At 47.8% G+C, this 13050-nt stretch overlaps 1 protein-coding gene across 3 annotated transcripts in view; it reads left to right on the top strand.

Moving 5' to 3' along the window:
• Milr1 (mast cell immunoglobulin like receptor 1) overlaps positions 1-13035 on the top strand; it is a 30777-nt gene extending 17742 nt beyond the window's left edge. The window contains exons 6-8 of one of the 3 annotated variants that reach the window (XM_063242432.1): positions 3-65; positions 10972-11072; positions 12293-13035. In XM_063242432.1, the coding sequence (XP_063098502.1) occupies positions 3-65; positions 10972-11066 (158 nt within the window). In that variant the 3' untranslated portion in view covers positions 11067-11072; positions 12293-13035. Of the gene's footprint in view, positions 1-2; positions 66-449; positions 759-10971; positions 11073-12292 lie in introns of those variants that run through there. The other 2 variants (XM_063242433.1, XM_013148388.2) reach the window with 2 other exon arrangements.
• The last annotated feature ends 15 nt before the right edge of the window (positions 13036-13050 follow it).

Here is a 13050-nt window from a genome sequence, read left to right as displayed (position 1 = left end):
AGGACGCTCGCAGGAAATACATTACGCTGTACCCGTGTTCCAAGAATCGGTCCCCAGAGAGCAAGGTGAGCTGCAGCTCTGCATGACAGAGGTCACTGAGGTCCCCATGACATCACCGTGACCCTGGGCTTTGGACCAAGGGTGGGGACACAAGGGCACCCCCGAAAGCCGCAGCATCCAATAGCTCAGCTCTCAGTAAACTCTCTGGGGAAGAGAGGGACGGGTGGGGATGCACGGTCCCCAGGAGGAGGGCGCAGTCACTGTTGCACTAAATCATTGCCAAGAATGAATGATTTACCTCAGTCTAGGGGGGGAAAAAGCCCAAAACAACTAGTTAGTATTTGGTTTTGTCAGGCCACCCAAATTCTAGAAACAGAATTTCCTTTTGGAGACTTTCTGGACACATATCCTAAGTTTACTAGATTTTTCCCCCCCTCTTTGTATTTCAGAAGCCTCTGCTGATTGTAAAACTGGTTATATCTATTCTGAGCTCACCTTTGACACATAAAGCAACCATGTCAGTGTCAGACACGTTTTTGAAGGTGATTTACAAGAACACAGAGAAAATTCATTTGGCACTTTAAAAAGTCTGGTTTAAACCAGGCCTGGTGGAGCATACCTGTAATCCCAGCACTCAGGACACTGAGGCAGGAAGTTTGACAGTTTGAGGCCAGCCTGGGCTATGTAGCAAGTTTGAAGGTAGCATGGACTAAAACTCTCTCAAACAGGCAAATAAAAAACAAAAATAATTAAAACTATCTACAGTGGTCACTTGAGGTGAATCTTTGTTTTGCACATTGAGATGTTATTCCTCTGGCTCTTCTGTGTACATCCAATCTTGTCATCAGACAACATCTTGGTGAGTGGGACACCACAGTGTGAGGATTACAGGCATCTGCCACCACATCTGGCTTCCTTCTGTCCTTAGCACGTTTGCTACTGAAATTTAGGGTCCTGGGGCAGGTGTGGTGGTGAGCACTTGTGATCTCACGACTTGGGAGGCTGAATCCGGTCTAGACAACATAGTGAGACCCTGGAGAGAGACAGCCAGATTGATTCAGGGGCCACCCGGATAATCCAGGATGGTCTCAGGACCCCTTTCTCAAATAGTTACCTTTACAACTTCCAGGAGTCAGGATGTTCACTTGTTTTGGGGTGTCATCATTCACTTTTTATAGGAAACAAAGTAATTCCTAGTTAGAGTCTCTCAATCTAGGCATTAGAAATAAAGTTTAATAAAAGTCAAGAGACATTTCTAGGGATCCAGAGAAACAAAAAAATATGAGCAAAATATTTCTACTCTGTTCTTTATTTGGAGGTGGCTTGAACCTCAGTCCTAATCATTCCTGACAATAAACTTCCAGCTGGCCAAACCACAGCCATCGTCACCGAGACACTGACTCCATAGCGACTGCCTACAAGGTCAATGCTATTAGTTTGCTTTTGCAAGTAAGGAAACATAGATGAGTGAAGCCGCTTGACAAGGTCACCACAGCTAGTTAAGTGGCTGAACTGGGAGTTAAATCCTAGCAAATAAAAGCAAATGTGCTAGTCCTAAGAGTGTCCCTTCAGGGTGGGCAGGGACACACAGGTCTGGGCCAATTTGAAGATCTCACAGTCATTGAGCAGCATGCATGACCATCATTCCTCCCTTTTTCTATTGATATTTTTATTTGGGGAAATTAATCTATTATGCAGAGTAACAGGGTGGAGCTTCCTGAGAGAAAGTAACCTGAGCTAAGTCTAGGCTCAGGCCTGTGCTATGTGGCTGGTGATTCTGGCTGAGTGTCCTAACCTCTCTGGCCTTTAGTGCCCTCATTAGTAAGGCGGTGGGATGGGTGATACCCACATCGAGATCTGTTGTAAGAATGAACTTGGGGAATGAACGGAGAGGGCCAGGAAGAGGAGTATTTAAGAGAAACTTGTGAAGAGACCAGCTATTCCAGAGGTGACACTTGCTTCCTCGGTCACGCACTAATGGGCCACCATGCCTTGATGTCACAAACTTGGCAACTTGACCACCACTGGCTTCGTCCTTTGTCTTAACCCGATTCCCTCCTCAAGCACAGCCTGAGACCAGGACAGGGCACCGGGAGTCTAGCTAATAGGAAGCGATCCCAGGGTGCAGGAGAGAGGGACGGGGAGACAGAGACAGGGAAGGAGAAAGAGCCAACATGAAGATGCGCTGGACCTCACGGCCATGGGGGGCTGACTTGAATTCCATTAAGACCTTCTGAGTCTCCAGTCCAGGATGCCTCTCAGGAACATTTGTTGGAGGATGGACAGGGGAGACATTTAGGAACCAACATCCTCCTACTTCAGGGTTCCCTAAGAAAGTGCATGCGCCAAGGACAGGTCTTTTGGCCCCATCAGAGTGCGGCAGAGCACAGAAGATTTGCATTCCGAGCGGGGTGCTCTGATTGCAGAGTGAACCCAGCCCACGCGGGGATGTCCCCACGGCTGCGGTGGGGTAGAGGCAGTACTCAAGGGACACCCACGTGCCTCCACCCGCCTTCTCTCAGCTGACCCATGCCCCTGTGACACTAAATCTGCCCTGTGTATCCCAGGAAGTGCCAGTCCTCATCTCCCCGCCAAAACTTCACCCCGGTGGGTTAATGGAAGGACTTAGGCCCTACGTGTTCTTCCTACCCTCCTGCTCGGGGCTGGTGATTTAGCTCAGCGGCATAAGCGCCTGCCTTGCAAGCAGGCAGTCGTGAGTTCGATCCCTGGTACCGATAAAAAACGAAAAAGATTTTAAAAAAATCAAATAATCCTACTCTCCTGCTCCGTCATCCATTTCTAGATTCTCTTCACCCTCAGTCCTGCTGATCTGCATGGCTGGGGTCACCCAAATCATCTGGCCCATAGGATCTGAGCCTCTGTTTACCTGCCCGTGCCAGGCCATGGTGGCTGCATTTGCCATTTCCCGTTGTCACTGGACATGGAAATGTCAAAAGATGTCCCCTCCCCAGTGAATTCCTGGACGTGTTCCCCTCCCCGCCGCCACTGTGGCTGCTCATGGGTCCACATGGCACCAGGGTAGCCGCCTGGCCCATAGCCACCCCCAGATGGTGTTATCCCCTGGTTGGTAAGTGCCTCTCGGGTGAGCAACAACACAGGACAGGAGGGTCCCCACGCTTCCCTCTCCTCCCCTGGGCTGTTGTCCACGCTGTCTGTGCTCCCTGTCCTGCTCTCTCATCTCCTGATCCTGCTCCTTCCTGCCATCCCTGAATCCACCCGCTGAGCCACACACCACATCCAGGCGTGAGAGCGGACTCTCCCGGGCGCTGCGTTAGCCCTGCCTGAGGGAAAGATCCCTCCTCTCCTTCCACCTGCTGGGCTGGCCTGATGGAGACCAGCAGTGTCTATCTTTGAATCTCAGCAAAATATCAGGTCAACCAAACCAAGCCAGGTTTCCTTCGGTGAGTCACAGGCAGACAAACAGGCAGGTGACAGGGAGTCTGTGCCACCTGTTCCTGTACCTTGCTTTCTGCCCAGGGGATCTGTGAGGGCCCAGTGCTAAATGTCCCACTGCCCTTACACAATGGATCATTGGTTTTTCACCCCATCTTTTCCTTAGAGCAAAGAATCTTCCACTGCCAGTGGGCATCTCTAGTCACATAGTCACTCAATGTCCTGGGCTCGAGTATGTGGGCTCATGGAGGGCCCCAGTGGCACGCCAGGAGCTGTGCTTCAATTGGTAAATTTTTCCTAGGGGCAGATGGCACTGCTGCAGAGCTGGTGAGTCAGTGCTGGCTGTTTCCATGCTGATTTATCACAAATTCTTCTGCCAGGTCGGATGGCCTGAGGAGCAGGGCAGCTAGACAGAGCCTGGGTGTGACTCACACTCAGAACTTGCAGCCCCCACCAGGTGTAACACCAGTTACATGCCTGTAACACCAGCACTTTGCAGGACTACGAATTTGATCCCACCATGAGCAATTTAGCAAGTTAGTGAGACTCTGTCTCAAAATTTAAAAATTAAAGAGCTTGAAGATGTAACTCAAGGCAAAGGTCCTGGTTTAGTCCTCAGTCACGCACACGCACACACACACACACACACACACACACACACACACACACATGCACGCAGGCACCCCCCCATCAATGTCCCTTTAGATAGTATTGTAATGAGTTGGAGAGAGTTACAGCTATACTGGGGACAGCTGTGTGTCCTTTTCAAGTGACTTCAAACTGCTTTAAATTTTCTGATAAGAATTGAAGAGAACGCATTTGCCGGATTGAGAGCTGTGCACCATGAGTACAGGTCATATTGAATCATCCAGCATAGCAGCTCAGGGTGCGGATTGATGGAACCTCCTGTCGTCTGCCACGGTGCCTCCAGTGTCTGCAGTGGCCACACTGGTGAACTCCGAAGCTATGGAGATCTGCAGTCCCTGACGGTGACCCTGGTCTCCAGAGTTCTCCCCAGAATCTAGGATTGCTTCTGCTGTGTCATGTTGGCTGGGGATGGGTGGGCAGTTTTAGAGTTTGGTTCTCTTACAGAAATGTTCTACAGGGCACATGCCAGGGGACTGAGGGGAGTTTCTGCCAACTCTGTGCCCAACCTATTGTCAATAGGAACCAGGAAAATGACCATTAAGGTGGATCTTCAGGGTACTGGAGCCAGCGTGAGAAACGAGAAAACGCGTAAAGCAGAGCTTTGCTCCTAGCCCAGCCCCATGCCCTCCACCCTAAAAGGCATCCGAGTCTCTTGGAATCAGTCTCGGCACAGACCTTGTTTCTAACAGACCTCACAACCCCTCAATGAACTGGCCGCCTCCTCTCTTCAGCACATACACTGTCTGCTAATGAGCTAGAGGAACATTTAATGGAGGACTGAGGACCCGGTATCACTATCACTTGATGGGTTTGAGAAGTGATTCAGATCTGGGATTGATGACTTTCCATTACAGTGCTGACACCAGTCCATTCAGCCGCTTTGAATTTTCTTTTCTGTTCCTCGTTCCTTCCTTCCTTCTCTTCTTCCTCCTCCTCCTTCTTCTCTCTCTCTCCCCCCCTTCCTCCCTCCTTCTCTCTCTTCTCTCCCTGTCTCAGTTGTAAGGGCTCCATACTGCTTGCCAGTTTCTCTCTCTTAGGATCGCCTAGTTCTCATCATGCATTCCAGCTGCTCTGGTCCTTGGCACCCACTGAAGTCATCACATGAGCTTTGCTTCCCACTTTTAAGTGCCACCACCTAACCTCTGCTATTCAGGAATTCAGCCACTGCCATTGGCCCCAGGGCCAGGAGCAGGATGGCATCTTCCAGCAATACCTCTGACTGACAGAGGGAAGCCACCACTTCAGCTTCCCCCACGCCAGCGTCTCTAAGTCATTTAAAGGACTGGACAGCTGTGTCCCCTGATGGACTCGGTTTTTGTACCTCCTTCTCCGAGCCCGCTGCCTGCCTGCTCAGTGTTTTGCTCAGACTCCTCTGGCATCCCCGCTGTATTTTCTATCGGCTGGCACTGCCCACCGGAAATAGGCTTTGAACCACATAGACATGTCTACATTTTTCCAGTTGCTCTAGTAAAAAATGAAAAGAAGTAAAATTAATGGAGTCACACATCTTATTTCACCTGCCATGTGTAAAATCGCATCATTTCAACATTTTTGCCACCAGCCCGGTTTCACCAACGTATAGCACAGCCCCTGACTCACCACGTCTGCCATCCTGGATGGTTCACCACTGGGCTCAAGCTTCTAGAAGCCACCAGCAGCAAATTTACGATGCCCTTGATAGGACACTCAACACTGCTTCTCTGAGCCAGTTTTACGTTCTGGACCCGCCAGCTCAGCACTCTCCTCCCTCCTCTTCCTGATGGCCGCCCAGTTCCCAGGAGACCCTGGAGTCTTGGGGAGGTTGGGTCGCTTCCCATGGCGGGGACTGTCCTTCATTGTGCAGGCTCCACTGAGACCAGACCCTAAAATTGATCTATGGGGGAGACAGGGATGGATCTTAAAGAAGAAAAGCAAAATAATAAACAGAAGTAAATAGAACATTGGTTGCCAGGGAAGGGGGAGCAGAGATTAAGTGGCAACAGAGTGTCCGTTTGGGAAGATGAATCCTAGAGACGGATGGCAGGGATGGGTGTGAGCAATATGAATGTATCTGACGACACCGACTTGTTCAGGATGGCAAAATTTACATGTGTTTTGGAGCCATAATAAAAAAAAGCATACCAGGAAGCATCTGTCTTATGTGGGACCGTCTAACACGGGAGACTCTGCTAGCAAGTGTGGGAACCCTGCTTCTGCCTTCAAGAGGGCCCAAGAGACTCAGGCGTTTCCAATCCCCGAATGTCCGTGTCCCACAGCCCCGCCTTCCCTGCCCGGGCCTGAGGACAGCAGGGCACTGCCCGGCGCTCCCCTTCTGACTCCACGGCTGCACCACCCTCTAATCAAACCCTGGGCTTGACCTCCAGCACAGCGTGCCCTTCGGCTGTGGGCGATCAGAGAGGCTTTAACCAGGGCCAAGGAGGCCCTGTGGCTTCCAGCCTGCCCCGAATTGACAGCCTCTCATTTTCCCCTTGCAAAGCTTCTGATGCAGGTAACAGAAGCCATCAACTGTGCAACCCATATAATTACCCTCAGTGCCCACCTTTCAAGTGCTGGTGCGACTGCGACTGTGTAACCCTCGGCCTCACTTTTCCTCGCCCTTCCCTCTCCACCGCAGGGGAAAGTCGTGAGGACAGGAAAGCCACAGCGGGCCCCTCTTACCACTGGCCGTGGAGTCCTGGTCACCTCTGATCTGCAGGGTGATTTCATCCCCCAGGGCTCCTCGAGAAGACCTCTGACCCTGTCTCCAAGGGCCAGTCTAGAAAGCAGAGCCGGAGACCAGACCTTTTGTGCAAATAACCATCTCGTCTAGGAGGCGGCCCCAGGCAGTGGACAGAGGGACAGTGGGTGGGTGGGGGTCAGCAGAGTGTGCTGCCGAGTTGGTCACTGCAGTGACCTGATATGACCCATGATTAAGACTTGGGGTGTATTTTTAAAAATTTCTTTATTGAATTTTTTTCAAATCCATTTTATTTCAAAGACAAAAAAAAAAAAAAAAAAAAAAAAGAAAGAAAGAAAGAAAGAAAGAAAAGAAAAGAAAGAAAAAAAAGAAAACAAAATTTCCAAACACATCAGTCAGGGGGCAACAATGGCACATACATTGCACATTGTTGTCCCCAAATCATTCACCCAGGACACAAGACATCTGCAATCAGTTGTCCAAACAATACCAGCACAGATCTTTCTCTTCAGCGAACTCAGAGAAATCAGTAGTATAACTATCTTACCTAGTTTATATATATATATATATATATATATATATATATACACACCTACACACAGACACACACACGTTGTTTCTTTCAGCTGGCCTTGAATTTGCAGCAGCCCTCCTGCCTCAGCCTCCTGAGTGCTGGGATCACAGGTGTGTGCCACCATGCCTGGCATTTGTCTACCTTTTTTCCTTTATGTATGTGTTTGTCCAGATGAAGAACTATATACTTCACTGTGGTTGCAAAAGTAATACCTTATGTTACTTTCTTATAAAAGCCTTTTGTATCCACTTCCATGCTTCACCCTGCTCCCACCTGGACCTGACTGGGTGGGGTGTGAAGTTAGCGTGTCCTTCCCCTCCCCTGGGGCATCCCCAGCTGCTCTGGGGATTTATGGAAATGACTCTCCTTTGCTACCAAACCACAGTGTCATCTTTGTGGACACGTCCAATGTCCACACACATGGGAGTCCTGAGTTTGAGATTCTGTTTGATTATTCTGTTTACCTCTGCTATGCCAATAACAATTTGCAATAAGCTTTGAACCTGAAAGGGCAAATTTTCCCCATCTAGTTCTTCTCAGGAAGGATTTAGCTCTTTGTCACCCTTAGTATTTCCATATACATTCTATTTACTGTATTTGTTTATTTTTGTTTTTTTGAAACAAGGTCTCTCTGTGCAGTGCAGGCTGACTTTGAACACTTTGTAGTCCAGGCTGGTCTCAAACTCGTGGCGATCATCCTGCCTCAGCCTCCTGTGTGCTGGATTACAGGCGTGCACCACCGTGCCGTGCTTCTATGCACGTTTGAATCAGCTTGTAATTTTTGTATATGAACAAACAAAATCTCCCTGAACATAATAGGGATTTTGACTGATGTTGCATTAAATCTGTAGATCAAGTATCAAGTCTTCCAAACTATAAATATATCACATTTCAGCATTTATGGTTTTTAGTTCTCTCAACTGCTTTAATGCATATTTTTATTTATCTTGTATATTTTTTTATTTATTCCTGGTACAAGGAAGGAATGAAGGGAGAGAGGGAGAAATGGAGGGAGGGAGGAAGGGAAGGAGGAGAAATAGTCAGCTGGGCAAGGTGCCTTGAGCCTGTGGCATGGTTACGGCTACTTGGAAGGCTGAAGTGGAAGGATTATGGTGAGTCCAGGAGTCTGAACCAGCCTGGGCAACGTAGTAAGAACCATTTAAAAATAAAGGAGCTGACTAAAATATCAATCAGGAATGAGGCACGAGCTGGGCATGACGCTACCCACAGGAGAGCCCCACAGAGACAGGAGGGTCATTGCAAGTTCAAGTCCAGTCTGAAAAACTCAGCAAGGGTACAGCTCAGTGATAGAGCTCCTGGTTCAATCCCTAGAAGTGCAAGGAAAAGAGAAATCAAAACACTGAAAGTGCATGTGACATTGCGCTGTTGTTAAACAGATTCCCACTCCTGCAGCTGTAGCCTCATTTAGTGGTTATTTTCGACAAAATTTTGCACTGTTTCCCACATTTTACACATCTCCTGTTATGGCTTGTATCTAGATGTGCCCCCAAAGCCTCATGCACTAAAAAATGGGCCTTTTTGGAGCTGGCTGAATCTGGGATGCGATGCTGGAATTAAGGGTGCCCCAGTCTGGGTGTGGGTGGCACCACCCAGAAGGGTGGGTAGCCTGGATGGAATGTGAGGGACAGACAGAAGCCTGCGGCGGCCTCACAGCTTCACGGCTGCTTCTGCTGCTGCTTTATGTATGTGTTGCCTTCTGCCCTGCCATGTCATGGGCTGTTTCTCCTCTGTGATGCCCTCGGCCGTGCCTCCCTCCCTTACGCCAACTTACTACGGACTAAAACCCCTACTGACTCAGCTAAATAGACCTTTCCTCCCGTGTGTCAGGTATTTTGTCTTAGCAATGAGAGAAATAACTAAGAAGTTAAAATCTATTAGAAATGTTTGCTCACCTTTCAGAACACGTGCAGAATAAGTTACTTGCATTCCAAAATTTTACTGGACATGGAATCCAAAACGCATACCAGGAAACAAATGAGACTTGTATAGCACTCGGAACAATGCTGTGACCTGCAGTTTTGGTGTGTGAGCAGACAAGTAGATCAGAGGGCCAGGACTGGACGTCCAAACACAGATCTAAATCCACCTAGTACTTTAGCACAGGATAAACACAGTATTTTAAATCCACGGGTTATTCAACATAGTGTAAAAATTTGAGAACCACATTTTAAAAGAAAGTTAGATTCTTATATTATCCCTCATAACAAAAGTAATTCAGACAGATCAAATATTAAAATCTCTGAAAATGAAGCTACAGAAGTACTGGAAGAAATAGGATTTAAAAATAATTTTGAAGAGGCTTTCCTACGTATGACTCATAATCCAGATGGACATTTGATTAGAGAACAGAAAATCATAAGGGAAACCATAAGAATGAATATGAGAAATATGTGGAACTCGGGTCTCAGATACAGTACAAACTTCATAACGATCTTTTTAATCATTAGGGAAATGACCAATAATCCAAGGGACGCAGGGCAGGGTCTGCAGGGCCACACTGGGTTGCAGGTTGCAGGTTGCAGGAAGCAACCCTTGCAGCTGGCGTGTGTTGCGGGCTGTCTCTCCCACTCAGCCTCCTCCTCTGTGCCCTGGGCTGCCGGATCACAACCTGGGGAGGCTGCTGCTTCTCCGTGCTGCTTCTCTCCAAGAGCCTTCTCTAGAGGCGTGGAGGACAGCTCAATGGTGGATTTGCAATGCCTTCTTCTCCTTCACTGCCCTGGAGGAAAGTGGCCTAGTTTCTTACCTCTGATCTGTTGCCAGTACACACTACCAGATGCTGAGCTCTCCACAGGTTCTTAAATTTATAGACTTGCATACCTGAGAGTTTCACAACTCTGGACATGTCTTGCTGGCCCACAGACAGCCCGTGGTGAAGGCACAGTTGGGGAGAGGGCAGAGCATGACCCTGTCAAGTACGGGGTTCTGGGCAGGTGTTCCTCTTACCACGTTCAAGAAGGGGATTGCAGCAAGGTGGTGGTGCATGCATGTAATCCCAGCACTCCGGGAGGCTGAGGCTGGGGAACTGCAAGTTCAAACCCAATCTGGGCAACTTAATGAGACCCTATCTCAAATTTTAAGAAGAGGCATCATCCTCTCTGTCTTGGCCAGTGTTACCTAGGCTGTTAATGGCTTGGGGGTCTTCAATGGCCCTGAAAGACCTTGTGCTAATAGCTTCATCCTCAGCTCATGGTGCTCTAGGGAGGCAGAGCACTGGGGGTGGGGCCTACTGGAGGAAACAGGTCAAGGATGGGGGCCCACCCTCGCAGGGCATCATGGGAACACAGCCCCTTCTCCCTTCTCTATGAGGAGGGAAGCTGCGCTGCCTGGCTACACTCTTTACCTTGATACTTACTCGGCCTTGCCGTGGGCCAAAGCACTGGGGCCACTGACCGTGAACTGACTGAAAGCTGGAAAACTATAAGCCAAAATCACCCGTGTCCACTTTGCTCACTACCCCAGCCTTCCTGCTCCAGGTCACCCCACACCTTTCTGGGGCAGGGGCTTAGCACACACCAGCCCCTCTGCCCAGTGCTGCCCCAGGCCACACCAGTGCCTCCTCAGAGGTCTCGCATGGCCACCTCGATAGAGCACCTTAGCCTAGCCATTACTGAGCCCATCCTATCTGCTTCCTCCACAGCACTATCTGCAGCTGGCTGGCACCGCTCTTACCTGCTCACTGCCTGTTCCACCACCACGAGAAGCACTTTGTCTCTTTTGTTTCCCGACGCCTAAACTTAGGTACGCAAAGTACAAGGCTGACCCTTGGTACCCGCAGGGCCTGGGCTCCAGCACTTCCCTCCGATGCCAAAATCCAGATGCTTAGATAAATGATGGTATTTACATAGGAACTATGTAATCCTCTTGTGCATATTTTTTTTTCATTTTTTAAAAAAGACAGGGTCTTACTTTGTAATTTAGGCTGATCCTGAACTCATTATGCAGCCTAGGCTGGCCTCAAACCCAAAGCAATCCTCCTGTCTCAGCCTCGTGAATACTAAGATTACAGGTGTGAGCCACCATACCTGCTCCTCCTGCATACCTCAGATTATTTCTAGATATTTACAGTGTAATTGCTTCTAAATTGTTACATTATTTTTTAATGTTACATTATTTAGGAAATAACATGCAAAAAGTCTATATTTAGGAGAGATGCAAAATTTTCTCTTTTTTGGTACTGGGGATCGAACTCATGACCTCGCACTTGCCAGATATCACTTAGGACACTGAGTGAAATCCCCAGTCTCAGAAGCAAATTTTTTCAGTCTGTGGTTGGTTGAACCAACCTATGAGATTTAACCTGTGCATACAGAGGGCTGGCTACATGTATTAACAGACCTGTTATTCAGAAGAAATACAATTCATAAAATTGAGAGATTTCTATGCTTCCTCATGAGGGTTAGGGTTAGGGTTAATAGGAAACAGATGTCTTCAAGGACATCCTTCCAGCTCAATCAGTGAGCTCAATTCATGGACTGTTTATAACAACATCTTCTGAAGTATATCTGTATTGTGTAACAGTGAGAGAAATAAAAATAAATTTTACAAAATTTCTTTATAAATAAAGTTTTGTTTTGTAAAAAAAATTTAGGGTAACAAATGTATTAAAAGCAGTTGGAGGCTGGGATAGGTAATCCCAGTAACTGGGAAGCTGAGGCAGGAGGACTGCTGTAAGTTCAAGGTCAACCCAAGCTACCCAGAGAGTCCAACACCAGTCTGAATTACATAGAGATTCTGTCTCACAAAACCAAAATAAACAAACATACAAACACATACGTACACACATAAATGCAAACAGTTGGGTTGGAGAGAAATTCTGTCAAAACTAGTTAGGTTTGCAGCTCTCAGGTAAACCTAACAGTCCTGAAAAGGCACGAAGGGACATTTTGGGATGATGGAAAATTTCTATGCTGTCATTTTCATAACGGTTATGTACCTGTCAAAATTTATCAATTTTTCAGGCATGGTGGCTCAGCCTATAGTTCCAGCCCTTGGGAGGCTGAGGCAAGAGGAGCACTAGGAGTTCCAGGCCAGCCGGGACACACAGTGAGTTCAAGGCCAACCTGAATTACAAAACAAGAACAAAACAACCCCCCCCCCAAACCCCAAAACAAAAACATCAATTTGTGCATTTAAAATAGGCAAATTTATTACATATAAGTTATATCTTAATAAAAGTGATTATGGTGGAAGGTGATTCTCAGAGGTACAGTGCTTGTCCATCAACGCATAAGGCACTGGGTTTTAACTATAAAACAGAAACAAAAACGATTAAACCCAAAACCAGGTTATCCTGAATTTGAATTCAAAGTATTAGTGTGAACTTATGATTAACTTTTTTAGAAGGGAAACACACACACACTTGTGCATTTGCTAGCTTGGAACCCTAAAAAAGCCTACAGAGACCACTTTTGATCAGTGAGCATCCCATATCCAGTGTGGCTTCCAAGAGGAACCAGGTTTCGATGGAGAAACACAGCAATATACAATCTCTTCAGGGACAGGAGTCAGCAGGGGTACTATCAAAGACCACTGAAGGTTGTCAGAATGACTGAGCCCGAGAGGTTCCTATCAGCCAAAGATGGGATGCGAGGAGCATCAGCAGGAACCCTGCTGTAAAGCAAAGCAGCAGACCCTGCACGGATCCCTTTTGTACCTCTAGGTAAGCACACAAGAGGTGGGAAGTTTGACTTTGACAGCATCTTTTATTTTGGTACTG

Source organism: Cavia porcellus, unplaced genomic scaffold (genome assembly GCF_034190915.1).
Source record: "Cavia porcellus strain 051 isolate PalLab524CR breed Dunkin Hartley unplaced genomic scaffold, mCavPor4.1 scaffold_32, whole genome shotgun sequence".
In the NCBI taxonomy this organism is placed as follows: Eukaryota; Metazoa; Chordata; class Mammalia; order Rodentia; family Caviidae; genus Cavia; species Cavia porcellus.
Note: the sequence above shows the minus strand (reverse complement) of the source record. Positions and strands in the feature narration are given on the sequence as shown.